The sequence below is a fragment of the Rana temporaria genome, chromosome 7 (genome assembly GCF_905171775.1).
Source record: "Rana temporaria chromosome 7, aRanTem1.1, whole genome shotgun sequence".
NCBI lineage: Eukaryota > Metazoa > Chordata > Amphibia > Anura > Ranidae > Rana > Rana temporaria.
In genome coordinates, this window is record NC_053495.1 from 442,404 (window position 1) to 469,670 (window position 27,267).

General features: G+C 56.4%; 1 protein-coding gene across 1 annotated transcript in view; it reads right to left on the bottom strand.

Annotated features, from left to right (window-relative positions):
- Positions 1 to 252: 252 nt before the first annotated feature.
- GRM7 (glutamate metabotropic receptor 7) overlaps positions 253 to 27,267 on the bottom strand; it is a 353,299-nt gene continuing 326,284 nt past the window's right edge. Inside the window, exon 10 of the mRNA XM_040358638.1 lies at positions 253 to 1,356. Within this exon, the coding sequence (XP_040214572.1) occupies positions 1,307 to 1,356 (50 nt within the window). The 3' untranslated portion in view covers positions 253 to 1,306. The remainder of the gene's footprint in view (positions 1,357 to 27,267) is intronic.

Here is a 27,267-nt window from a genome sequence, read left to right on the forward strand (position 1 = left end):
GTGATATATACTGGAATATTAAATGCTGTGTTAGTAATGGCGGTGATCAATGACTTATAATGGGACTGTGATAGTGCGGCGGACATTCTGACACTAACTGACACTAATAGAGTGATCAGTGATAAAATATCTCCCAACTTCTTGGTGCTACTCGATACACCATCCCCCGGATTCATGAGACCCGCAGCGCACTCCATACACAGACCTGAAATCTGACCCCCCTCCCCCCAAGAAAGTGGAATGACAACGATGATTAGAAAAGATAATCAAAATCTTTAATTAATACATTCTCTGACAATATCACAGGGCAGTCTGGGGGAGGGGTGTCTCACGAGGTTGGCACGTAAGCAGAAAATACTCATTACAAACAGTAGAAAACATACATGCTTTATTTTTTGTCACATCTGAGTCGTGACCTTCACTGACCCGGCTCAGATGAGATCCCTCAGGGGCGGGCTTAAACCGTGGTTGCCTCAGCCCACTTCCTGTCCGCGGAACCCCAACGGCCACGGGCAAATGAAGAAAAATCAAACACAAACAGCAGAATTCCTCCGACAGAAAAAAAGAAATAATGCAGAGAAAGAGAAAGAGAAAGAGAACATGCATTCGGAAACGGGAGGCCGCCTGGCGCCAGCCAATCGCGTACCAGATCCTGCCAGCCAATGGCGCTCAGGAACAGCCTGCATTAAACACACAGTTTTTGGTCTTTTTTTCTTGATAAAAAAAACCTTGTTTTTCAATAATGAATAAAGGAAGTAAAAGCAACAAAGGGAAGAAGGAAAACACGGGATGGAATGAAAGAAGAATGACCAACCAAAAACAAGAACAAGGCCGAGCGATCTGATTGGTGGGTGGTACAGGAGATGCGTGTCACATGGAAGTGAGGAGGCATCCAATGAAAAGGGACTCCCCAGGCGGTGAAAGAAAAGCCGGACATGAAAGGTGGGGGAGGGGAGGATTTTGTATGCAAAAAGTTCTCAGAAACTGTACAGAAAGATTTGAGTCTGATGGTCCCCAAAAAAAGATGGCGGGAGAGCCCTGGTAAACTCCCGCTCACAAACTCGCTTGACGCGGGGCTGGGCGCTCATCCTTTGGTCCTGGCTGAGCCGAGAACAGTTCAGATGGCTTGGATGAAGCAGCTATCCCCCAATCCTCAAGGGCCGTGCACCTTCATGTCCCAGTAAGCCCCTCTCCTCTCATGATTGGCCGCTGTAGGAGGGGCATGGGGTGGAAGGGGAGCAAGCCGCACCACACAACGCAAGAGTGAAAATGGAGCTGCTCCTACTGACGTTCATGAGCAGGCCGTCTAGATCACCAAGTTGTTGTAGCTGACGTATTTCTTCTTCGTCGCGGGACCTGCAGGGGAGAAGAGTCCACAATTTAGAGGGAAAATCAGAACAAAGCATAAAAAGTTCTGACTCCGGAGTGGGGCAATGTTCACCGGTGAGGGTTCTGACCCCGGAGTGCGGCAACATTCACCGGTGAGGGTTCTGACCCCGGAGTGGGGAAACATTCACCGGTGAGGGTTCTGACCCCGGAGTGGGGCAACGTTCACCGGTGAGGGTTCTGACCCCGGAGTGGGGAAACATTCACCGGTGAGGGTTCTGACTCCGGAGTGGGGCAACATTCACCGGTGAGGGTTCTGACTCCGGACTGAGGCAACGTTCACCGGTGAGGGTTCTGACCCCGGAGTGGGGTAACGTTCACCGGTGAGGGTTCTGACCCCGGAGTGGGGCAACATTCACCGGTGAGGGTCCTGACCACGGAGTGGGGAAACATTCACCGGTGAGTGTTCTGACTCCGGAGTGGGGCAACATTCACCGGTGAGGGTTCTGACTCCGGACTGAGGCAACGTTCACCGGTGAGGGTTCTGACCCCGGAGTGGGGCAACATTCACCGGTGAGGGTTCTGACCCCGGAGTGGGGCAACAATCACCGGTGAGGGTTCTGACCCCGGAGTGGGGCAACATTCACCGGTGAGGGTTCTGACTCCGGAGTGGGGCAACATTCACCGGTGAGGGTCCTGACCACGGAGTGGGGAAACATTCACCGGTGAGTGTTCTGACTCCGGAGTGGGGCAACATTCACCGGTGAGGGTTCTGACCCCGGAGTGAGGCAACGTTCACCGGTGAGGGTTCTGACCCCGGAGTGAGGCAACGTTCACCGGTGAGGGTTCTGACCCCGGAGTGAGGCAACATTCACTGGTGAGGGTTCTGACCACGGAGTGGGGCAATGTTCACCGGTGAGGGTTCTGACCCCGGAGTGAGGAAACATTCACCGGTGAGGGTTCTGACTCCGGAGTGGGGCAACGTTCACCGGTGAGGGTTCTGACTCCGGAGTGGGGCAACGTTCACCGGTGAGGGTTCTGACCCCGGAGTGGGGCAACATTCACCGGTGAGGGTTCTGACCCCGGAGTGGGGCAACGTTCACTGGTGAGGGTTCTGACCCCGGAGTAGGGCAACGATTACCGGTGAGGGTTCTGACCCCGGAGTGGGGCAAAGTTCACTGGTGAGGGTTCTGACTCCGGAGTGGGGCAATGTTCACCGGTGAGGGTTCTGACCCCGGAGTGGGGCAACATTCACCGGTGAGGGTTCTGACCCCGGAGTGAGGAAACATTCACCGGTGAGGGTTCTGACCCCGGAGTGAGGCAACGTTCACCGGTGAGGGTTCTGACCCCGGAGTGAGGCAACGATTACCGGTGAGGGTTCTGACCCCGGAGTGGGGCAACGTTCACTGGTGAGGGTTCTGACCCCGGAGTAGGGCAACGATTACCGGTGAGGGTTCTGACCCCGGAGTGGGGCAAAGTTCACTGGTGAGGGTTCTGACTCCGGAGTGGGGCAATGTTCACCGGTGAGGGTTCTGACCCCGGAGTGGGGCAACATTCACCGGTGAGGGTTCTGACCCCGGAGTGAGGAAACATTCACCGGTGAGGGTTCTGACCCCGGAGTGAGGCAACGTTCACCGGTGAGGGTTCTGACCCCGGAGTGAGGCAACGATTACCGGTGAGGGTTCTGACCCCGGAGTGGGGCAAAGTTCACTGGTGAGGGTTCTGACTCCGGAGTGGGGCAATGTTCACCGGTGAGGGTTCTGACCCCGGAGTGGGGCAACATTCACCGGTGAGGGTTCTGACCCCGGAGTGAGGAAACATTCACCGGTGAGGGTTCTGACCCCGGAGTGAGGCAACGTTCACCGGTGAGGGTTCTGACCCCGGAGTGAGGCAACATTCACCGGTGAGGGTTCTGACCCCGGAGTGAGGAAACATTCACCGGTGAGGGTTCTGACCCCGGAGTGAGGCAACGTTCACCGGTGAGGGTTCTGACCCCGGAGTAGGGCAACGTTCACCGGTGAGGGTTCTGACCCCGGAGTGAGGCAACGTTCACAGGTGAGGGTTCTGACCCCGGAGTGGGGCAACGTTCACAGGTGAGGGTTCTGACCCCGGAGTGAGGAAACATTCACCGGTGAGTGTTCTGACCCTGGAGTGGGGCAACGTTCACCGGTGAGGGTTCTGACCCCGGAGTGAGGAAACATTCACCGGTGAGGGTTCTGACCCTGGAGTGGGGCAACGTTCACCGGTGAGGGTTCTGACCCCGGAGTGGGGCAACATTCACCAGTGAGGGTTCTGACTCCGGAGTGGGGCAACGTTCACCGGTGAGGGTTCTGACCCCGGAGTGGGGCAACGTTCACCGGTGAGGGTTCTGACCCCAGAGTGGGGAAACATTCACCGGTGAGGGTTCTGACCCCGGAGTGGGGCAACCTTCACCGGTGAGGGTTCTGACCCCGGAGTGGGGCAACGTTCACCGGTGAGGGTTCTGACCCCGGAGTGAGGAAACGTTCACCGGTGAGGGTTCTGACCCCGGAGTGAGGAAACATTCACCGGTGAGGGTTCTGACCCTGGAGTGGGGCAACATTCACCGGTGAGGGTTCTGACCCCGGAGTGGGGCAACGTTCACCGGTGAGGGTTCTGACCCCGGAGTGAGGAAACATTCACCGGTGAGGGTTCTGACCCTGGAGTGGGGCAACATTCACCGGTGAGGGTTCTGACCCCGGAGTGGGGCAACGTTCACCGGTGAGGGTTCTGACCCCGGAGTGGGGCAACGTTCACCGGTGAGGGTTCTGACCCCGGAGTGGGGCAACTTTCACCGGTAAGGGTTCTGACCCCGGAGTGGGGCAACATTCACCGGTGAGGGTTATGACCCCGGAGTGGGGCAACATTCACCGGTGAGGGTTATGACCCCGGAGTGGGCCAACATTCACCGGTGAGGGTTCTGACCCCGGAGTGGGGCAACCTTCACCGGTGAGGGTTCTGACTCCGGAGTGAGGCAACGTTCACCGGTGAGGGTTCTGACCCTGGAGTGAGGAAACATTCACCGGTGAGGGTTCTGACCCCAGAGTGGGGAAACATTCACCGGTGAGGGTTCTGACTCCGGAGTGAGGCAACGTTCACCGGTGAGGGTTCTGACCCCGGAGTGGGGCAACGTTCACCGGTGAGGGTTCTGACCCCGGAGTGCGGCAACATTCACCGGTGAGGGTTCTGACTCCGGACTGAGGCAACGTTCACCGGTGAGGGTTCTGACCCCGGAGTGCGGCAACATTCACCGGTGAGGGTTCTGACTCCGGACTGAGGCAACATTCACCGGTGAGGGTTCTGACTCCGGAGTGGGGCAACATTCACCGGTGAGGGTTCTGACTCCGGACTGAGGCAACGTTCACCGGTGAGGGTTCTGACCCCGGAGTGGGGCAACGTTCACCGGTGAGGGTTCTAACCCTGGAGTGGGGCAACGTTCACCAGTGAGGGTTCTGACTCCGGAGTGGGGCAATGTTCACCGGTGAGGGTTCTGACCCCGGAGTGGGGCAACATTCACCGATGAGGGTTCTGACCCCGGAGTGAGGAAACATTCACCGGTGAGGGTTCTGACCCCGGAGTGAGGCAACGATTACCGGTGAGGGTTCTGACCCCGGAGTGAGGCAACGTTCACAGGTGAGGGTTCTGACCCCGGAGTGGGGCAACGTTCACCGGTGAGGGTTCTGACCCCGGAGTGAGGAAACATTCACCGGTGAGTGTTCTGACCCTGGAGTGGGGCAACGTTCACCGGTGAGGGTTCTGACCCCGGAGTGAGGAAACATTCACCGGTGAGGGTTCTGACCCTGGAGTGGGGCAACGTTCACCGGTGAGGGTTCTGACCCCGGAGTGGGGCAACATTCACCAGTGAGGGTTCTGACTCCGGAGTGGGGCAACGTTCACCGGTGAGGGTTCTGACCCCGGAGTGGGGCAACATTCACCAGTGAGGGTTCTGACTCCGGAGTGGGGCAACGTTCACCGGTGAGGGTTCTGACCCCAGAGTGGGGAAACATTCACCGGTGAGGGTTCTGACCCCGGAGTGGGGCAACCTTCACCGGTGAGGGTTCTGACCCCGGAGTGGGGCAACGTTCACCGGTGAGGGTTCTGACCCCGGAGTGAGGAAACATTCACCGGTGAGGGTTCTGACCCCGGAGTGAGGAAACATTCACCGGTGAGGGTTCTGACCCTGGAGTGGGGCAACATTCACCGGTGAGGGTTCTGACCCCGGAGTGGGGCAACGTTCACCGGTGAGGGTTCTGACCCCGGAGTGAGGAAACATTCACCGGTGAGGGTTCTGACCCTGGAGTGGGGCAACATTCACCGGTGAGGGTTCTGACCCCGGAGTGGGGCAACGTTCACCGGTGAGGGTTCTGACCCCGGAGTGGGGCAACGTTCACCGGTGAGGGTTCTGACCCCGGAGTGGGGCAACTTTCACCGGTAAGGGTTCTGACCCCGGAGTGGGGCAACATTCACCGGTGAGGGTTATGACCCCGGAGTGGGGCAACATTCACCGGTGAGGGTTATGACCCCGGAGTGGGCCAACATTCACCGGTGAGGGTTCTGACTCCGGAGTGAGGCAACGTTCACCGGTGAGGGTTCTGACTCCGGAGTGAGGCAACGTTCACCGGTGAGGGTTCTGACCCCGGAGTGAGGAAACATTCACTGGTGAGGGTTCTGACCCCAGAGTGGGGAAACATTCACCGGTGAGGGTTCTGACTCCGGAGTGAGGCAACGTTCACCGGTGAGGGTTCTGACCCCGGAGTGGGGCAACGTTCACCGGTGAGGGTTCTGACCCCAGAGTGGGGCAACGTTCACCGGTGAGGGTTCTGACCCCGGAGTGGGGCAACGTTCACCGGTGAGGGTTCTGACCCCGGAGTGGGGCAACGTTAAACGGTGAGGGTTCTGACCCCGGAGTGGGGCAACGTTCACCGGTGAGGGTTCTGACCCCGGAGTAGGGCAACGTTCACCGGTGAGGGTTCTGACCCCAGAGTGGGGAAACGTTCACCGGTGAGGGTTCTGACCCTGGAGTGAGGCAACGTTCACCGGTGAGGATTCTGACCCCGGAGTGAGGAAACATTCACCGGTGAGGGTTCTGACCCCGGAGTGGGCCAACATTCACCAATGAGGGTTCTGACCCCGGAGTGAGGCAACGTTCACCGGTGAGAGTTCTGACTCCGGAGTGAGGCAACGTTCACCGGTGAGAGTTCTGACTCCGGAGTGAGGCAACGTTCACCGGTGAGGGTTCTGATCCCGGAGTAGGGCAACGTTCACCGGTGAGGGTTCTGACCCGGAGTAGGGCAACGTTCACCGGTGAGGGTTCTGACCCGGAGTAGGGCAACGTTCACCGGTGAGGGTTCTGACCCCGGAGTGAGGCAACGTTCACCGGTGAGGGTTCTGACCCCGGAGTGAGGCAACGTTCACCGGTGAGGGTTCTGACCCCGGAGTGAGGCAACATTCACTGGTGAGGGTTCTGACCCCGGAGTGAGGCAACGTTCACCGGTGAGGGTTCTGACCCCGGAGTGAGGCAACGTTCACCGGTGAGGGTTCTGACCCCGGAGTGAGGCAACATTCACCGGTGAGGGTTCTGACCCCGGAGTGGGGCAACGTTCACCGGTGAGGGTTCTGACCCCGGAGTGGGGAAACGTTCACCGGTGAGGGTTCTGACCCCGGAGTGAGGCAACATTCACTGGTGAGGGTTCTGACCCCGGAGTGGGGCAACGTTCACCGGTGAGGGTTCTGACCCCGGAGTGGGGAAACGTTCACCGGTGAGGGTTCTGACCCCGGAGTGGGGCAACGTTCACCGGTGAGGGTTCTGATCCCGGAGTGGGGCAACGTTCACCGGTGAGGGTTCTGACCCCGGAGTGGGGCAACGTTCACCGGTGAGGGTTCTGATCCCGGAGTAGGGCAACGTTCACCGGTGAGGGTTCTGACCCCGGAGTGGGGTAACGTTCACCGGTAAGGGTTCTGACCCCGGAGTGGGGCAACATTCACCGGTGAGGGTTATGACCCCGGAGTGGGGCAACATTCACCGGTGAGGGTTATGACCCCGGAGTGGGCCAACATTCACCGGTGAGGGTTCTGACTCCGGAGTGAGGCAACGTTCACCGGTGAGGGTTCTGACTCCGGAGTGAGGCAACGTTCACCGGTGAGGGTTCTGACCCCGGAGTGAGGAAACATTCACCGGTGAGGGTTCTGACCCCAGAGTGGGGAAACATTCACCGGTGAGGGTTCTGACTCCGGAGTGAGGCAACGTTCACCGGTGAGGGTTCTGACCCCGGAGTGGGGCAACGTTCACCGGTGAGGGTTCTGACCCCAGAGTGGGGCAACGTTCACCGGTGAGGGTTCTGACCCCGGAGTGGGGCAACGTTCACCGGTGAGGGTTCTGACCCCGGAGTGGGGCAACGTTAAACGGTGAGGGTTCTGACCCCGGAGTGGGGCAACGTTCACCGGTGAGGGTTCTGACCCCGGAGTGGGGCAATGTTCACCGGTGAGGGTTCTGACCCCAGAGTGGGGAAACGTTCACCGGTGAGGGTTCTGACCCTGGAGTGAGGCAACGTTCACCGGTGAGGATTCTGACCCCGGAGTGAGGAAACATTCACCGGTGAGGGTTCTGACCCCGGAGTGGGCCAACATTCACCAATGAGGGTTCTGACCCCGGAGTGAGGCAACGTTCACCGGTGAGAGTTCTGACTCCGGAGTGAGGCAACGTTCACCGGTGAGAGTTCTGACTCCGGAGTGAGGCAACGTTCACCGGTGAGGGTTCTGATCCCGGAGTAGGGCAACGTTCACCGGTGAGGGTTCTGACCCGGAGTAGGGCAACGTTCACCGGTGAGGGTTCTGACCCCGGAGTGAGGCAACGTTCACCGGTGAGGGTTCTGACCCCGGAGTGAGGCAACGTTCACCGGTGAGGGTTCTGACCCCGGAGTGAGGCAACATTCACCGGTGAGGGTTCTGACCCCGGAGTGAGGCAACGTTCACCGGTGAGGGTTCTGACCCCGGAGTGAGGCAACGTTCACCGGTGAGGGTTCTGACCCCGGAGTGAGGCAACATTCACTGGTGAGGGTTCTGACCCCGGAGTGGGGCAACGTTCACCGGTGAGGGTTCTGACCCCGGAGTGGGGAAACGTTCACCGGTGAGGGTTCTGACCCCGGAGTGAGGCAACATTCACTGGTGAGGGTTCTGACCCCGGAGTGGGGCAACGTTCACCGGTGAGGGTTCTGACCCCGGAGTGGGGAAACGTTCACCGGTGAGGGTTCTGACCCCGGAGTGGGGCAACGTTCACCGGTGAGGGTTCTGATCCCGGAGTGGGGCAACGTTCACCGGTGAGGGTTCTGACCCCGGAGTGGGGCAACGTTCACCGGTGAGGGTTCTGATCCCGGAGTAGGGCAACGTTCACCGGTGAGGGTTCTGACCCCGGAGTGGGGTAACGTTCACCGGTGAGGGTTCTGACCCCGGAGTGGGGCAACGTTCACCGGTGAGGGTTCTGATCCCGGAGTAGGGCAACGTTCACCGGTGAGGGTTCTGACCACGGAGTGAGGCAACATTCACCGGTGAGGGTTCTGACCCCGGAGTGAGGCAACATTCACTGGTGAGGGTTCTGACCCCGGAGTGAGGAAACATTCACCGGTGAGGGTTCTGACCCTGGAGTGGGCCAACATTCACCGGTGAGGGTTCTGACCCCGGAGTGAGGCAACATTCACTGGTGAGGGTTCTGACCCCGGAGTGAGGCAACGTTCACCGGTGAGGGTTCTGACCCCGGAGTGAGGCAACATTCACTGGTGAGGGTTCTGACCCTGGAGTGGGGCAACATTCACCGGTGAGGGTTCTGACCCCGGAGTGGGGCAACGTTCACCGGTGAGGGTTCTGACCCCGGAGTGGGGCAACGTTCACCGGTGAGGGTTCTGACCCCGGAGTGGGGCAACGTTCACCGGTGAGGGTTCTGACCCCGGAGTGGGGCAACGTTCACCGGTGAGGGTTCTGACCCCGGAGTGGGGAAACATTCACCGGTGAGGGTTCTGACTCCGGAGTGGGGCAACATTCACCGGTGAGGGTTCTGACCCTTACAATGTCCAGGACTTCTCTTCTCTACTGACAGCAATTATTACACAAAACAAGAAGTTCTCATCATATGAAATTATTATCACAGATATCGTCCGTCTCATTCACTCGTCTTATTCTACTAACGTGTATTGGGGAGGGGCCCTACGGGGGTCACTGTGTCCCCCCACATCCGACAACACCGGGGGACATTCTTCTCTGACTTCAGTTGTGATTGTCACTCGAACCCCACCAACACACGGGAGTTTGACATCAGTTTTGTCACTCCCGTGTGTATGGAACGCTTCATCACCAGCTTTGGGTTGGTGAGGGGCGTTGACCCTTGGAAGAGGTATAGGCTCATTCCCATCTCCAGGCAGGAGGAGGTAAAGAACATCACCATCCTGGTGAGGAATGAGTCGCTCCCTCCGGAGGACATTGCCACCTGGCTTGGGAGGTACGGGCAGTTGCAAACCCCCCTGAGAAAGAACCTCGATGAGCGCGGGGTCTGGACCGGGGCTTGGTTGGCCAGGATCCGGCTTAAGAGGGAGGGCAACAGTGTTGCCCACCTCCCTGGCAGCGCCTTCCTGGGCAGAGACCGGATCCTGGCCTTCTACCCGGGACAGCCCCGTCGTTGCTTCAAGTGCGGCAGCCCGACCCACATGAGCTCGGACTGCACGGTGGTCAGATGTGGCCGGTGCCACGAGTTTGGCCACCAGTCCGACTCATGTGGGAAGATATGCTGCAATTTGTGTGGTGAGATGGGGCACCCATTCAGTCGGTGCCCCAAAGCATATCGGGGTTCTTTCTCAGGGGGGGGACCTCCCGGGCCGGGAGCGGCCGAAGCCCCCCCGGCGAGTGATGGCCGGGGGGGTGGGGATCCTGGGGCCCCTAATGCCCCTCCGGAGGGACCAACAGGCCCACAGCCTCAAAGAAGGCGGAGCAGGCGTGGGCGAGGGGCTCCCCCCCCGGGAGATACGGGCTCAGTTGGCCAGGAGGCTCCCGATCCTCCGGAAGGTGAAGCCGGTGGGGAGGAGTCGGGGAGGCCTGGGGGTCCCGGGCCTGAGGGTCCGGGGCCCCGGCTTTCCCCTCCTTTAGTTGCAGGGCCGATCCCCCCCCCTCCACCTGTTCTATCTGCCTCCCCATGCAGCCCCCCCTCATCTTCCCATCCCCGTCCCCCCCCCCCTCGTCCCCCCCCTCCCAAGTCCCGTCCCCCCCCTCCCCCTTCTTCTGCCGATCCCCTTTCTGTCCCCCCCCCTGTCTCTGGCCCCCCTCCTGCCTCTCCCATCCCCCCCCCTTCTGGACCCAAAGTCTCCTCTGGCCTTGTGGCCATGGAGACGGAAGCTGCTCGAGCCTCATCTAAGAGGGAAATCTCGAGCAGCGGGTCCGAGGAGGGGGGTGGCGTAGTCACCTCAGAGAGATGGCAGGAGTGGGAGCAGGTGAGACGCAGGAAGAAGGGGAAGGCTGTGAAATCTGGGGGCGGGAGGTCCCCTGTGAAGGGTGGGGTTCCCCCAGGGGCACGAAGTGGGGTGTCCCTGGGGAACCCGTTTGGTGTCCTCTCCTCCTCCTCGGACTCAGAGGAGGAGGAGGGAGTGTAAATATGTAAATATGTTTTGGTGTTTGTAGTATGAAGGAGAACGTGACCCTTTCAATCATTTTGATGGCGGTACCCTCTCCAATACGGCTTGCGACCATTAATGTCGCAAGTATTCGTTCTGCACAAGCTCGTTTTATGGCCTTTGATTTTCTCAGCCGTGTTGAAGCTGACATTTTGTTTTTGCAGGAGACCTGGCTGGCATCTGTGGCAGAGATGCATCTAGCAAAGAGGGAGTGGAGATGTGGGCCCTCCCTCTGGTCTCTTGCGGCCGAGCCCTGCAGTGGTGTTGCGGTCCTTTTTAAGACTGGTTCGGTGGCTTGCCGGCGAGTGATTGAAGTGGAGATTGGTAGATGTCTGGTGGTGGACGCTGTCGTGAGGGGGCAATTCCTCCGGCTCATTAATTTTTATGGGCCTCAAACCAAGAGGGAGAGGAAGAGCCTCCTTACGGCGGTTAAGCCTTATCTTTTTACATCCCAGCAGGTGATCTTTGGTGGTGACTTCAATATGATCACTAGGCCCAAAGACCGGGCAGGTGCCGCCAACCCTCTGGGATATGATAGTACTTTTTTGAATAGCGTAGTGAGGGAGGCCGGGTTGGTGGATGTGCACGTTCGTCACCTCCCCAACCTCACTGGTTTCACATTTTCCCGAGGTAGTTCTAAGAGTAGATTAGATAGGTTTTTTTTAAAGGGGGACTCTGCTTGCTCGGCTCCAGAGCTGCAGTCGGTGGAGTTCTCCGATCACTGTATGGTATCTGTGGCCCTGAATGTCGCCGACACTCCTCAGAAAGGGAGGGGTATGTGGCGCCTGAATGGGTCGCTACTGGAGGATCCTGAGGTTAGGGAAGCCTATGAGGTTTTCTTCCTGGACCAGACCTCGCTCCTTGAGGGCAACTGCTCCCGCCTTGAATGGTGGGAAGTAGTTAAAAAGAGGTCTGGTGACTTTTTCCGGGAAATCTCTGGGTACAGGGCAGCTTCCAAGTACCAGGCCTACCAGAGACTACGCAGGCAGCTTGACCGCCTGGTGTCCTCTGGGGGCTCTCGGGAACAGATATCCGGTCTGAAGGCGCAGATGAAGGAGTGTCAGTACGACCGTCTCGCCTCCCTGGTTTTTGAGAGGGATTATGGGAAGTTTATCTCTCCTGATCCCTACAGGAGCTGTGGTGAGGCGGCGAGTTCGAAGGTCGTACACGGCCTGAAGGATGCCTCGGGATCTCTGGTCCGGTCCAGATCAGGGATCCTGGGTGTCGTCAGAGACCACTTTTCGGACCTCCTGAAGAAGCGGCCTCTAGACATGGAGAAAGTCAGGGAATTCCTTGATGAGACCCCACTGGAAGTGAGGTCTGACCTTCCTGACTCTCTGACAGAAGAGATCTCGGTGGCTGAAGTCGAGCAGGCTATCAGCTCTTTAGCATCTAAAAAGTCGCCTGGGCCCGATGGGCTCACGGCAGAGTTTTACAAAACCTTTAAGAGCCTCTTGGCTCCTCATTTGAGGGACGTGTACCGTGAATGTTTGGCCTATGGCCTGCTGCCTCCCTCAATGAGAAGGTCAGCTCTGATCCTTCTGTCAAAGGGAAAAGACCCGTCTGTGGTGGAGAATTGGCGTCCGATCGCCCTTCTTACCACAGATATTTATTTTATTTATTTATTTATTAAAATTCTTAAAAGTACAAAAAAGTACAAAACGCAGTCAGTTACCCGTAGGCCTCGATGCGCCGAGAACAACAATACAGCAACAACCAAAAAAACACACACAGGCAGCGGAACAGATCAAATTTAAAATAGTAGCAGATCAAAGAACTATAAAAACCTATGTAATTCCATAGGCTAGACTGAAAAGCTCAGTTTTTAAAAGCTTCCTGAACTTAAAAAGATCATTCTCAAGCCTTAATTTTAGAGGCAGGGAGTTCCAAAACTGTGCTCCCTGGACCGCACTCGTCCTCCCTCCGCATTTTTTCTTACGAAATTTAGGAATCACCAAAGTTTCCAAATTAGCCGACCTTAAGGTACGGTTGGGCACATACTTGGTGAATTTTTGCTGCAGGTACACTGGCCCCTTGCCATGGGTAGCCCTGTGCACCATGCATCCAGTCTTAAACAGAACCCGTTCCTTCACGGGTAGCCAATGCAGGGCTCTCAGCGATGGCGTGATGTGGTCACGACGACCAACACCTGTGAGTAGCCTCGCAGCGGCATTCTGAATAAGCTGTAATTTGTGCATGATGTTATTAGGTAAACCCAGGTACAAAGCATTACAATAATCTAATCGACTTCCAATAATGGCATTGACCATGGAGATCTTATGCGATTCTTCAATGAAGCGAAAAGTCGACCTCAGGAGTTTCAAGTGGAAGTGACAAGAACTCACCACCTGGTTTACCTGTGGTCGTAGCGTCAATCTCTCGTCCAAGATGATTCCCAAATCCCTGACCTGGGTGACTGGCACTGGGACCGATGAAAACGAGTCCGGCCAGGTAGGGAAACCGCCCGACCATGGCTGATTGCATAAAACCATGCACTCAGTCTTGGAGCCATTGAGCATAAGATAATTGGCCCCCATCCAGGCTTGAATTTCCTCCAGGCAGGTGGCCAGAGTTATCTGTGCCCCCCCATCCCTGGGCAGAGGAATGTAGAACTGGGTGTCGTCAGCGTAGACATGAAAAGATAGGTTGTGGCGGCGGATGATATATAGCAGAGGCCTCAGATAGATGTTGAACAGGAGCGGCGATAACGCCGACCCTTGAGGGACTCCACAGAACAGGGGACTATCAGAAGAGCAGTGCAGTCCCAGCCTTACTCTCTGAACCCTGTCCAGCAGAAATGAGGTCATCCATGCCAATGCTATACCATCAATGCCTGCCACAGTCCCTAATCGATCAAGCAGTCTAGAATGATCGATGGTATCGAATGCTGCCGACAGATCCAGCAATACCAAGGCCGAAGCCTCATTTCTGTCCAGGGCCCAGAGTAGATCATCCTGGACTTTGGTCAAGGCGGTTTCAGGACCTCTTCCTGGTCGGAATCCAGATTGAAAATCATCGAGAATGGAATTGGACTCGAGATGGGGCTGAATTTGCCACACTGCGGCTCGTTCCATGATTTTTGCCAGAAATGGTAGAGTTGAAATGGGACGATTATTGCTCAACACGGAGCGTGCCAGGTTAGCTTTCTTCAGCAGGGGAATAATCACCGCCCGCTTCAGAATACCCGGCACTGTTCCAGTGGAGAAGGAAGTATTTACAATGTCGGCAATAAAGGGGGCCAATGTCTCTGCGGCGTCCTTCACTAGTTGCGCAATGCAAGGATCAAATGATGAGGACGAGGCTCTAAGAGACTTGAGGATATTCAGAATATCTAAAGTAGAGACGTCCACAAAACTAGAGAACCTTGTACCTTCATAGATGGGACAATATTCCTCAATATCTACTACTTTGATATTGTTCCTAATAATTTCTATCTTTTCATTAAAATAATTTGATAAAATATTACAAAACTCTGGTGAAGCTTCTTCTTCCGGCTGTCTACATGCTGGATTAGCTAGATTTTTCGCAACTCTAAAGAGTTCAGCTGCTGCATTTTTAGCATTAGCAATTTTTTCAGAGAAAAACTGCTTTTTGGCAGTTTGTATCCCTAGTTTATAGTTCCTCAGGGCTGCGGTATATACCTCCTTGGAGGCGGGCGCCGGATTTTTTCTCCACGCTTTCTCCGCTGCTCTGCACTTCCATTTTAAACTTCTGGTCACCTGGGTAAACCAGAGGGGATTATTATTTGCTTGCCTAATGCAATGATTTCTCTTTAGGGGGGCTAAGTAGTCGAGCGCTTTTGTAATAGCCGTATTGAAAAAATTAATTTTCTCAGCTGCGACTTTAGTGGACTCAAACGATGCCTTATCAATATTCAACAGGAAGTGGTTACTAAAAGCCTTAACAGATATTTTAGTGAGATTTCTCGAAAATTTTGGAATACTGTTCCTATTAGGAACATGAGGTGACTTTTTGCGAAATTTATGGCTGTGATCAAATAATATTAATTTGTGATCACTCCATATAATCTCTTTCGGGGGATATACTTTCTCTATACATCCTGACTGGAAAAGCCAGTCCAGAGTGTGGCCCGCTTTATGAGTAGCCCCTATGACATCTTGGCTATAGCCAATGGAGTTTGCAAATGCAATCAACTGCTGGGCTTCCGAATTATTTACATCGTCAGCCCAGCAATTGAAATCTCCCAAGACTATAGATTGGGCATATCGCAGGGATTGGGTCGTTAGGAGTTCGCACATCTCCTCGCCAAACCTAGCTTTAGCGTTAGGAGGATGATAAATCACTGCCATTCCTATGGTTACTTCAGGGCTCAAGTTGCACTGCAGGAAAAGTGTCTCCATAGACGCATAAGAATCCTGCGTGCAAGTTTTTATAATTTTCAACTTAGCCTTGTATATGCAGGCAGTTCCTCCACCTCTCCCCGAGCTACGGTCACAAGATAGTAGCTTATACCCAGGCGGGACCAATTCGTCCAGTCTGGGCGGGGAAGCAGGAGAGAACCAGGTTTCCGTGATTAGCAGGTAATCTAAATCATACTCTAATAAGGTGTCATAAATGGCTGTCGCGTTTTTTACCGCAGACCGCGCATTAAGAAGTCCTCCTTTTATTGTAGAATTTATTTGTTTATGGGCTGGGGTTTTTTCATCTATCAAAGTATCTGCATTAGCAACTTTTGGTACTGACAAGATTTTCTCAGCTATAAGATTAAAATTAAAATCAAGCAAATTATATTTATTCAATTTCATCAAGGTTCTAACGGGAACATGTCCTTCCATATTTAAGGTTTTTAATTGGACAGAAGAGTACACAGTTCTGCTCTGACTTTGAGGACTATAATGGATGGTCGATACCATAACGTCCCGCCTACCACCAGTTTCCATTATAAATAAATGTAAAAAATACTAAAACTCTTACCAGGAAGACTAAGCTGTTATAATTAGCCGTACTATGTCTATAAAAGCAACTGCTACCAAGAATCACAATCAAAGGCTCACCTCGACTAGGAAGATAGGAAGATACTGGCAAAGATCTTGTTTACACGTCTGTCTGCTTTGGCGGGCAGGATGCTGTCTCCCTCTCAGCACTGCACAATTCCTGGCCGGGGCACTTTTGGTGCCGTCCTGAACGTCCGGGAGGCTGTGGAAAGGTGCAGGGCTGATGGCAGCGAGCGGTATCTGCTTGCACTGGATCAGGCTAAGGCGTTTGATCGGGTGAACCATGAGTACCTTTGGCTGCTTCTGAGGAGATACGGTCTGCCTGATCAATTTGTTGATTGGCTACAGGTATTGTATAGGGGAGCTGAGAGCTTCCCTCTTGTCAACGGTTGGGTGGGTCGGGCCTTTTCTGTGGACTCTGGCGTCCGGCAGGGCTGCCCGTTGAGCCCCCTCCTGTACGTCTTTGCGGTTGACCCCTTCGTAAGGAGGCTAGACTGCGAGCGTCTTGTGGGGGTTCCGGTGGGACCTGTCGGGGGTCCAGTTTCGGCAGTGATGGTCTTGGCCTACGCGGATGACGTCTCGGTGGTAGTATCAGGTCGTGAGGAGGCCCATTATGTGGAATCCCAGATCGGGTGCTACTCTGAGGCGTCAGGTTCGCTGGTCAATTGGGACAAGAGTGAAGTTTTCTGGATGGGGAAGGAGGGGGAGCAGTTCCCCCTTCCGGACGTGTTCCCCACGCCCGTACCAGAGATTCGAGTACTTGGCATTCATTTCGGCCCGGGTGATTATCCCAAGCTAAATTGGGAGCGCAGGCTGGTGAGTGCCACTCGGAAGGTGAAGGCCTGGAGAGGTTGGAAACTTTCCCTGAGGGAAAGGGTATGCTTGGTCAAGATGTACTTACTGCCTGAGTTTCTCTTTGTGAGCTACGTGTGTCTTTTGCCAGCATCTCTCTATGCTCGGGTCTCTGGTCTGTTCTTCCTGCTGTTGTGGGGAAACAGACTGAACCTGATCAAGAGGGAGGTCACATACCGCCAGCGAAGGCAAGGAGGGTTGGACATGGTCAACCCGGTGGTGTTCTTCATCATCATTTTTGTAAAGTACAACTTGCAGTCCATCTTTGTGGACGCACCTTCCTGGTGGGAATGTTCATGCAAGGACTGGCTCTTGCTGTTCCTGAGGAGGTGGGGGGAGGGGGGGAGGCCCGGCGATCTGAGGAGATCGCATGGGTATCTCCCATCCTACGTCCCCCTGGCATTGAAGGCACTGAGGCAGTGGCGGATAACTGCCCTTGAGGTGGGCTCTCTGGGTCGGCGTGAGCTGTACCTGAGGGTCATGGCCTCGGACATTTTGAAGCCCCTGTCTTTAAGGGACTGTCCTGAGAGGGTCCTCACGGAGGGGTTAGCCCTCTTGAATTCTTCCAGAATTCCAAACAAGTTTTGGGATCTTGCATGGAGGTCGTTCCATGGACGACTGTACGTCCGTGCAAATCTCATATATCTGAACCTAGGGGACAGGGGCTGTCCCCGACGGGAATGTGGAGGGACATTGGAGACCATGGACCATTTTCTGGTCCAATGTCCCTTCAACATGGAGGTTCTTACGGGGGTAGGGGGTGCCATTGGCTACCCCCGCCTTCCGGCCCTGACCTATGCTGAGCGGGTGTATGGTGACTTCGGGGTCCGCAGGGGTTTTGAGTTATCGTCACTTTATTTAGTCAGCGTAGTTGTGCTTTACTACACTTGGCACGCTCGGTGTTTGGTGTCCACTAGGGACAAAATCCTGTCTGTGCATGAGGTGGTGGGCGATATCTTTCGGGAGTTGGTGAAGGTGCGGGATCTGGAAAGGAGCAGGGTCGGGCCTGAGAGGTGTGCCCATTTATGGAGGGGGTTCCTCTTCCAGCCCCCTTAGGCCATGACCCTGCCCCTCTCCACGGGTAGGGGCAACTTTCCTTTCTCACCCCCCTTAGATTTTGTTTATAGTTTATTTTTGAAATAAGGCTACAGGCATGTCTGATTATCATGTTCTCGCTCATACGTGGGTTGTAGGTATTTGTTGTTCTGGTGGTGGGGTGTGTTGTGGGTTGGCGATGATCTGGACAGTAGTGGTTTTTATGGACTTTAATATTTCCCTACTGTACCAGTGAGCCGTTTTAAGTTGGTTTTGTTCTTTTTTTTTTTTTTTTTTGGCAATGATCTGGACAAGCTTTTTCTGATGGACTATAAAGACTTTTTCTTGTACCAGTGAGCCTGTTGTAAATACCCGTTCTAATGTTGTTTGTGTTTTTTTTTTTTTGCAGTTATTTTCTTGGAGGGTGGTATGATGGTTTGTGTGTGTTGTTTGTTTTGTGTTATTTCGTTTATTTTGTATATTAACTTTTTTTATGGTCGTAGTTTTAAAAATAAAAATCTCCAGATAGGGAGGAGACCGGGTGCTGGTCTGCTGCACTCTGCGTCACTTACTCCTGACCTCTGACCTCTACATCACTTACTCCTGACCTCTGCTTCATCTGCTACTAACCCCTGCGTAGTCTCTCCCCCTGTGTGGTCTCCCCCCGTGTGGTCTCTCCCTGTGTGGTCTCTCCCCGTGTGGTCTCTCCCTGTGTGGTCTCTCTCTGTGTGGTCTCTCCCCGTGTGGTCTCCCCCCGTGTGGTCTCTCCCCGTGTGGTCTCTCCCTGTGTGGTCTCTCCCTGTGTGGTCTCTCCCTGTGTGGTCTCTCTCTGTGTGGTCTCTCCCCGTGTGGTCTCCCCCCGTGTGGTCTCTCCCCGTGTGGTCTCTCCCTGTGTGGTCTCTCCCCGTGTGGTCTCTCCCCGTGTGGTCTCTCCCCGTGTGGTCTCTCCCTGTGTGGTCTCTCTCTGTGTGGTCTCTCTCTGTGTGGTATCTTTCTGTGTGGTCTCTCCCTGTGTGGTCTCTCCCCGTGTGGTCTCTCCCTGTGTGGTCTCTCCCTGTGTGGTCTCTCCCCGTGTGGTCTCTCTCTGTGTGGTCTCTCTCTGTGTGGTCTCTCCCCGTGTGGTCTCCCCCCGTGTGGTCTCTCCCTGTGTGGTCTCTCCCCGTGTGGTCTCCCCCCGTGTGGTCTCTCCCTGTGTGGTCTCTCCCCGTGTGGTCTCCCCCTGTGTGGTCTCTCCCGTGTGGTCTCTCCCTGTGTAGTCTCTCCCCGTCTCCCCGTGTAGTCTCTCCCTGTGTGGTCTCCCCCTGTGTGGTCTCTCCCCATGTGGTCTCTCCTTGTGTGGTCCTGGAGTCTCCGGGACATCTGAGGGTCGGAGCGGAGATACGTCCCTCACACATCAGCACTAATCAGGACCCCGATCTGTAGATCCGGTTAGTCTAGGGGCCCCCCTCATCCCCCTTCGGAGCCCCGCTCTATATCCTCCGTTGGACGTAGTCATAGAAACGTCTCTTTTATATTTACGGTGGGAATGCGCGGCGCCGGTCACAGCCAACACTCATCATTTATTTATATTTCTGCTCTCCCTCTTCCACGTCTCCGGTTGATGTTTGCCGTTTGATCTGCGCCGCGTTTACAGAGCGGCCAATGATCCGTCTGCGTCAAATCTCCGCATGCGGTCAGATTAAAAGGCCTTCATTAGTCTTGTCAGCAAACATGGCTGCCTGGCCCAGACGGCGACCTAATGCAGAATGTATGCGATACAGCGGGGGTCTGTGATACGGCGGGGGTCTGTGATACGGCGGGGGTCTGTGATACGGCGGGGGTCTGTGATACGGGGGGGGGGTCTGTGATGTGGCGGGGGTCTGTGATGTGGCGGGGGTCTGTGATGTGGCGGGGGTCTGTGATACGGCGGGGGGCTGTGATACGGCGGGGGTCTGTGATACGGGGGGGGCTGTGATGTGGCGGGGGTCTGTGATGTGGCGGGGGTCTGTGATACGGGGGGGGGTCTGTGATACGGGGGGGGGGGTCTGTGATACGGGGGGGGCTGTGATGTGGCGGGGGTCTGTGATGTGGCGGGGGTCTGTGATACGGGGGGGGGTCTGTGATACGGGGGGGGCTGTGATACGGTGGGGTCTGTGATGTGGCGGGGGTCTGTGATACGGCGGGGTCTGTTATACGGCGGGGGTCTGTGATACAGCGGGGGTCTGTGATACGGCAGGGGTCTGTGATACAGCAAGGGTCTGTGATACCACGGGGGTCTGTGATACGGGGGGTCTGTGATACGGCGGGGGGCTGTGATACGGTGGGGTCTGTGATACGGCGGGGGTCTGTGATACGGCGGGGGTCTGTGATACGGGGGGGGGGTCTGTGATACGGCGGGGGCTGTGATACGGCGGGGGGCTGTGATACGGTGGGGTCTGTGATACGGCGGGGGTCTGTGATGTGGCGGGGGGGGTCTGTGATACGGGGGGGGGTCTGTGATACGGCGGGGGGCTGTGATACGGTGGGGTCTGTGATGTGGCGGGGGTCTGTGATACGGGGGGGGTCTGTGATACGGGGGGGCTGTGATACGGCGGGGTCTGTGATACGGCGGGGGTCTGTGATGTGGCGGGGGTCTGTGATACGGTGGGGTCTGTGATACGGCGGGGGTCTGTGATACGGCGGGGGTCTGTGATACGGCGGGGGTCTGTGATACGGCGGGGGTCTGTGATACGGGGGGGTCTGTGATACGGCGGGGGGGGTCTGTGATACAGCGGGGGCCCAGAGGAGGGTAAGAGAGACTTGATGGAAACAAGATGTAAAGCAGAACTCGGGGCAAACAGCTAAACACAAATATGAGCGCTCTTCTACCTCCCAAAGGATTTGTGGTGGAGGGGGATCCCAGAAGAGGAGTGCAGAGCACTGGTGGGGACCCCAGAAGAGGAGGATCGGGGCTGCTTACACAGAGCAGCTAAGTATAAGCAGTTTGTTATGTATTCTGGGTTTGGAGGTTGGGGGAGGGGGGATCCATCAATTGATGTGAATGGACACAGCGCTCCGCTCTGCAATCTTTCGGGGATCATTCACACCCCAGAGAGATGAGACCTCCTGTGTGGTGATCTCTACTTATGTGCTGCAGCAGCCAATCAGAAGCTTGGGTTCCAATGTGAAGAATTGACGTGCGGCGCCGCTCAGATTTGGGGGGGGAGGGGAATATTTTGGGTAGAAGGACGCACACAGGCGCACACGCACTGGGGGGGAGCACCACATGATCCGATCCCAGCTGGGGACGCCGAGTCTAATGGAGACTTAATGTGAAGTGATTGGTCCTCCCGCGGGGCCACAAGTCTTGTCACCCTCCCCCGATGTCCTGCGACAGTGCCGGCGAGCTGTCCCCATAGGCCGGAGACATGTGGTGAGGTCAGCATGGCCGCCGCCCTTCATTAGAGGCTCTGCTGAGCTTCAGAGAACGCCGCTTCCAGCCGAGTGCGACGATCCGATCCCTATTTATGGAACTCCCAGCTCCTCGTCGCTTCTCGTCGCTCCTCCTCGCTGCTTATCGCTCCTCGTCGCTCCTCATCGCTGCTCATCGCTCCTCGTCGCTCCTCATCGCTCCTCATCGCTCCTCATCGCTCCTCCTCGTCGCTCCTCATCGCTCCTCCTCGCTGCTCATCGCTCCTCATCGCTCCTCCTCGCTGCTCATCGCTCCTCGTCGCTCTTCATCGCTGCTCATCGCTGCTCATCGCTCCTCCTCGCTCCTCATCGCTCTTCGTCGCTCCTCATGTCAGACGCAATATTACAGAATTATCCTGATCTCCGGGGTAATAAATCCATCGGTCACGTGACTTCCCCCAGATCTGTGCCGTCATCCAATGTGAGACTTCCTGTAATAAAGACCGCCCACTGCTGCCCTCTCCTTGTGCAGGGGGACTGGTCTTGTCTCCGCCTTTTCCTGGAGTGGGTGGAGCCTGTTTGGCCCCTCCCACAGCTCTGCTCTCTCTCTCCTTGTGCAGGGGGACTGATCTTGTCTCCGCCCCCTCTTGTAGTAGGTGGAGCCTGTTAGGCCCCTCCCACAGCTCTACGCTCTCTCCTTGTGCAGGGGGACTGGTCTTGTCTCCGCCTTTTCCTGTAGTGGGTGGAGCCTGTTTGGCCCCTCCCACAGCTCTGCTCTCTCTCTCCTTGTGCAGGGGGACTGGTCTTGTCTCCGCCTTTTCCTGTAGTGGGTGGAGCCTGTTTGGCCCCTCCCACAGCTCTGCTCTCTCTCTCCTTGTGCAGGGGGACTGATCTTGTCTCCGCCCCCTCTTGTAGTAGGTGGAGCCTGTTAGGCCCCTCCCACAGCTCTGCTCTCTCTCCTTGTGCAGGGGGACTGGTCTTGTCTCTGCCCCCTCTTGTAGTAGGTGGAGCCTGTTAGGCCCCTCCCACAGCTCTGCTTTTTCTCCTTGTGCAGGGGGACTGGTCTTGTCTCCGCCCCCTCTTGTAGTAGGTGGAGCCTGTTAGGCCCCTCCCACAGCTCTACGCTCTCTCCTTGTGCAGGGGGACTGGTCTTGTCTCCGCCTTTTCCTGTAGTGGGTGGAGCCTGTTAGGCCCCTCCCACAGCTCTGCTCTCTCTCTCCTTGTGCAGGGGGACTGGTCTTGTCTTTGCCCCTCCTGTGTTTTGTTGTAGTGGGTGGAGCCTGCAGGGCCCCTCCCACAGCTCTGCTTTTCTCCTTGTGCAGGGGGACTGGTGTTGTTTCCACCCCCTCCTGTCATTTTCTGTAGTGGGTGGAGCCTTCTGGGCGGAGTTCACGGGCGCTCTGGGGCGGAGTTTGTGGGTTTGGTCCGGTCATTTCCATGTTCCTGCGTCCGGTCATTAGACCTCAGATTTCCCGCCCCTCCCCCCTCAGTGACGTCATCACGTCCCCTGAGCCGTCATCCAGAGGGCGCCACACCTGAGACCACAGGAAGATGAAGGCGGATAATGGAGTTGTGTGGCGTCCGGAGGCGGCAGATTATTACCGCCATCATCTTCCAGGTTTGATGAGAATTTGTCTCCCGGAGGAGGCGGCACGGCGCGGCGGCGCGAAGAATGCGGCCTACATAGAATCTGGGACAGAGCGGGATCCGCAGTGACCTCACCGCGTCTATTTCTAGGGCTCCGCGGGGTTAACACTTTGCTGCGTTTTTATGTCACGCCGTCCTTGTCTTGGAACGTGTCGGCGTTACGGGAACACCGGGACGCATTTCCGCGCCGTAGTGTGTCGCCGTTCTCCGATCATCCACAGTTCATGCGGGGGAAGGGCAGAATTTTGGGGTGTTCCCAAGTCAGCAGAAAATTATTCTAAAATTCCACAAGTGAGACGATTGACGCGGCGCCATGGATACGAGCGGGGGAAGGGCGGCAAACACCGGCGCCGGATTACGGGCTTTACTAACCATCCGGGTGGAAGGTAACGCGGCCGGCGGCCATGATAATACACGGCGCAGATGTTGTGGTGAAAATTGGGTGGATTTTGGACCCGCTTGGCATTGTGTGGGGGTCGGGGGATGGGGCGGATGGCATTGTGTGGGGGTCGGGGGATGGGGGGAATGGCATTGTGTGGGGGTCGGGGGATGGGGGGAATGGCATTGTGTGGGGGGAGTGGGGGATGAGGGGAGTGGGGGATGGGGGGTGGATTTTGGACCGGGTCGGCATTGTGTGTCTCGGCTCACCCCGCCGCCTCGCTCGCTCTTCCCGCGCTCGCCTTTCTGGTCTCATTATGTGATTGGCAGACAATGTGACCAGCCGGGGCGCGGCGGTCCCCTCGGATCAGCGCTCAGCCCCCGGGGCCCCGGCCCCGCACAACACTCACACCAGCCGGAGTCTTTTTATTCTCCTGCAGTACTCCGGTCTCCTCCCCCCTCCCCTCCCCCGCTGTGCTTTTCATGTCCTGACCAGTGCAGCGCACAGCGTGGGCCTCGCATCGCCACCGACACAATCTAACCCAATAATAGGCAGGCTGTGAAATCTGATCGGCATCACCGGGTGCCGGAGAACGTGGCAACCCGACCGAATGTCACATGACCAGCAGCACGTTCCCAGTGTTATACATCCTGGAGATCGGAAAAGGAGCGCCGAGCCGAGCCCGCCGTATCACAGACCCCCGCCGTATCACAGACCCCCCCCGTATCACAGACCCCCGCCGTATCACAGACCCCCGCCATATCACAGACCCCCGCCGTATCACAGACCCCCCCCGTATCACAGACCCCCGCCGTATCACAGACCCCCGCCATATCACAGACCCCCCCGTATCACAGACCCCCCCGTATCACAGACCCCCCCGTATCACAGACCCCCGCCGTATCACAGACCCCCGCCGTATCACAGACCCCCCCCGTATCACAGACCCCCGCCGTATCACAGACCCCCCCGTATCACAGACCCCCGCCGTATCACAGACCCCCGCCGTATCACAGACCCCCCCGTATCACAGACCCCCGCCGTATCACAGACCCCCCCGTATCACAGACCCCCGCCGTATCACAGACCCCCCCGTATCACAGACCCCCGCCGTATCACAGACCCCCCCGTATCACAGACCCCCCCGTATCACAGACCCCCGCCTTATCACGAAGAAAGGAAAACGTTTATATGAAGTCTGTGTATGCCCCCCCCCCCCCCTGATATACAATTCCTGCCTTCATGGGGGCCAAACAAACCGGCTTTGTCCCTCCCAGTATTACCTTCATCCAATCATTGGGGGGCTATTCTCTACTTCTACCCCCTGTACAGATACCCCCCTTCCCCACTGTACAGATACCCCCCTCCCCCACTGTACACTTCCTGTCTTCTGAAATCTCTCCGTCCCTACTGGTACCCCCCCCCCCCATCTATAGCATGCAAAGATCACTCCAATACCTAAAAAACCCTCACTGCCCCCCACCGGCTCCCCCCACTTCCACCCAATACTCCTCCCACTGCTCACTCCCCCTGCTCCACCTGCTCATGAGGCTCACACCCCACATTGCCCCTCCCCCCACCACCCGCTCCCCTGCTCCCCACTTTTGCTCCCTCTGCTGTCATCACCTATTCCCCCTTCTTCCACCATCTGCTCCTCCATTCCCATTGCTTGCTCCTCCCATTGCTTGCTCCCCCCATTCCCATTGCTTGCTCCCCCCAATCCCATTGCTTGCTCCCCCCATTCCCATTGCTTGCTCCCCCAATCCCATTGCTTGCTCCCCCCAATCCCATTGCTTGCTCCCCCCATTCCCATTGCTTGCTCCCCCATTCCCATTACTTGTTCCCCCTATTCCCATTGCTTGCTCCCCCCATTCCCATTGCTTGCTCCCCCAATCCCATTGCTTGCTCCCCCCAATCCCATTGCTTGCTCCCCCCATTCCCATTGCTTGCTCCCCCATTCCCATTACTTGCTCCCCCTATTCCCATTGCTTGCTCCCCCCATTCCAATTGCTTGCTCCCCTAATCCCATTGCTTGCTCCCCCAATCCCATTACTTGCTCCTCCCATTCCCATTGCTTGCTCCCCTAATCCCATTGCTTGCTCCCCCAATCCCATTACTTGCTCCCCCCATTCCCATTGCTTGCTCCCCCCATTCCCATTGCTTGCTCCCCCCATTCCCATTGCTTGCTCCCCTATTCCCATTGCTTGCTCCCCCCATTCCCATTACTTGTTCCCCCTATTCCCATTGCTTGCTCCCCCCATTCCCATTGCTTGCTCCCCCAATCCCATTACTTGCTCCTCCCATTCCCATTGCTTGCTCCCCTAATCCCATTGCTTGCTCCCCCAATCCCATTACTTGCTCCTCCCATTCCCATTACTTGCTCCCCTAATCCCATTGCTTGCTCCCCCAATCCCATTACTTGCTCCTCCCATTCCCATTGCTTGCTCCTCCCATTCCCATTGCTTGCTCCCCCCATTCCCATTGCTTGCTCCTCCCATTGCTTGCTCCCCCCATTCCCATTGCTTGCTCCCCCCATTCCCATTGCTTGCTCCCCCCATTCCCATTGCTTGCTCCTCCCATTGCTTGCTCCCCCCAATCCCATTGCTTGCTCCTCCCATTGCTTGCTCCCCCCATTCCCATTGCTTGCTCCCCCCATTCCCATTGCTTGCTCCCCCCATTCCCATTGCTTGCTCCCCCCAATCCCATTACTTGCTCCCCCCATTCCCATTGCTTGCTCCCCCCATTCCCATTACTTGTTCCCCCCCATTCCTTGCTCCCCCCAATCCAATTACTTGCTCCCCCCATTCCCATTGCTTGCTCCCCCCATTCCCATTGCTTGCTCCCCCCAATCCCATTGCTTGCTCCCCCCATTCCCATTGCTTGCTCCCCCCAATCCCATTGCTTGCTCCCCCCATTCCCATTGCTTGCTCCCCCCATTCCCATTACTTGTTCCCCCTATTCCCATTGCTTGCTCCCCCCATTCCCATTGCTTGCTCCCCCAATCCCATTACTTGCTCCTCCCATTCCCATTGCTTGCTCCCCTAATCCCATTGCTTGCTCCCCCAATCCCATTACTTGCTCCTCCCATTCCCATTGCTTGCTCCCCCATTCCCATTACTTGCTCCCCTAATCCCATTGCTTGCTCCCCCAATCCCATTACTTGCTCCTCCCATTCCCATTGCTTGCTCCCCCCATTCCCATTGCTTGCTCCCCCCATTCCCATTGCTTGTTCCCCCCATTCCCATTGCTTGCTCCCCCCAATCCCATTGCTTGCTCCCCCCAATCCCATTGCTTGCTCCCCCCATTCCCATTACTTGTTCCCCCTATTCCCATTGCTTGCTCCCCCCATTCCCATTGCTTGCTCCCCCAATCCCATTGCTTGCTCCCCCCAATCCCATTGCTTGCTCCCCCCATTCCCATTGCTTGCTCCCCCATTCCCATTACTTGTTCCCCCTATTCCCATTGCTTGCTCCCCCCATTCCCATTGCTTGCTCCCCCAATCCCATTACTTGCTCCTCCCATTCCCATTGCTTGCTCCCCTAATCCCATTGCTTGCTCCCCCAATCCCATTACTTGCTCCTCCCATTCCCATTGCTTGCTCCGCCCATTCCCATTGCTTGCTCCCCCATTCCCATTGCTTGCTCCCCCATTCCCATTGCTTGCTCCGCCCAATCCCATTACTTGCTCCCCCTATTCCCATTGCTTGCTCCCCCCATTCCAATTGCTTGCTCCCCTAATCCCATTGCTTGCTCCCCCAATCCCATTACTTGCTCTTCCCATTCCCATTGCTTGCTCCCCTAATCCCATTGCTTGCTCCCCCAATCCCATTACTTGCTCCCCCCATTCCCATTGCTTGCTCCCCCCATTCCCATTGCTTGCTCCCCCCATTCCCATTGCTTGCTCCTCCCATTGCTTGCTCCCCCCAATCCCATTGCTTGCTCCTCCCATTGCTTGCTCCCCTATTCCCATTGCTTGCTCCCCCCATTCCCATTACTTGTTCCCCCTATTCCCATTGCTTGCTCCCCCCATTCCCATT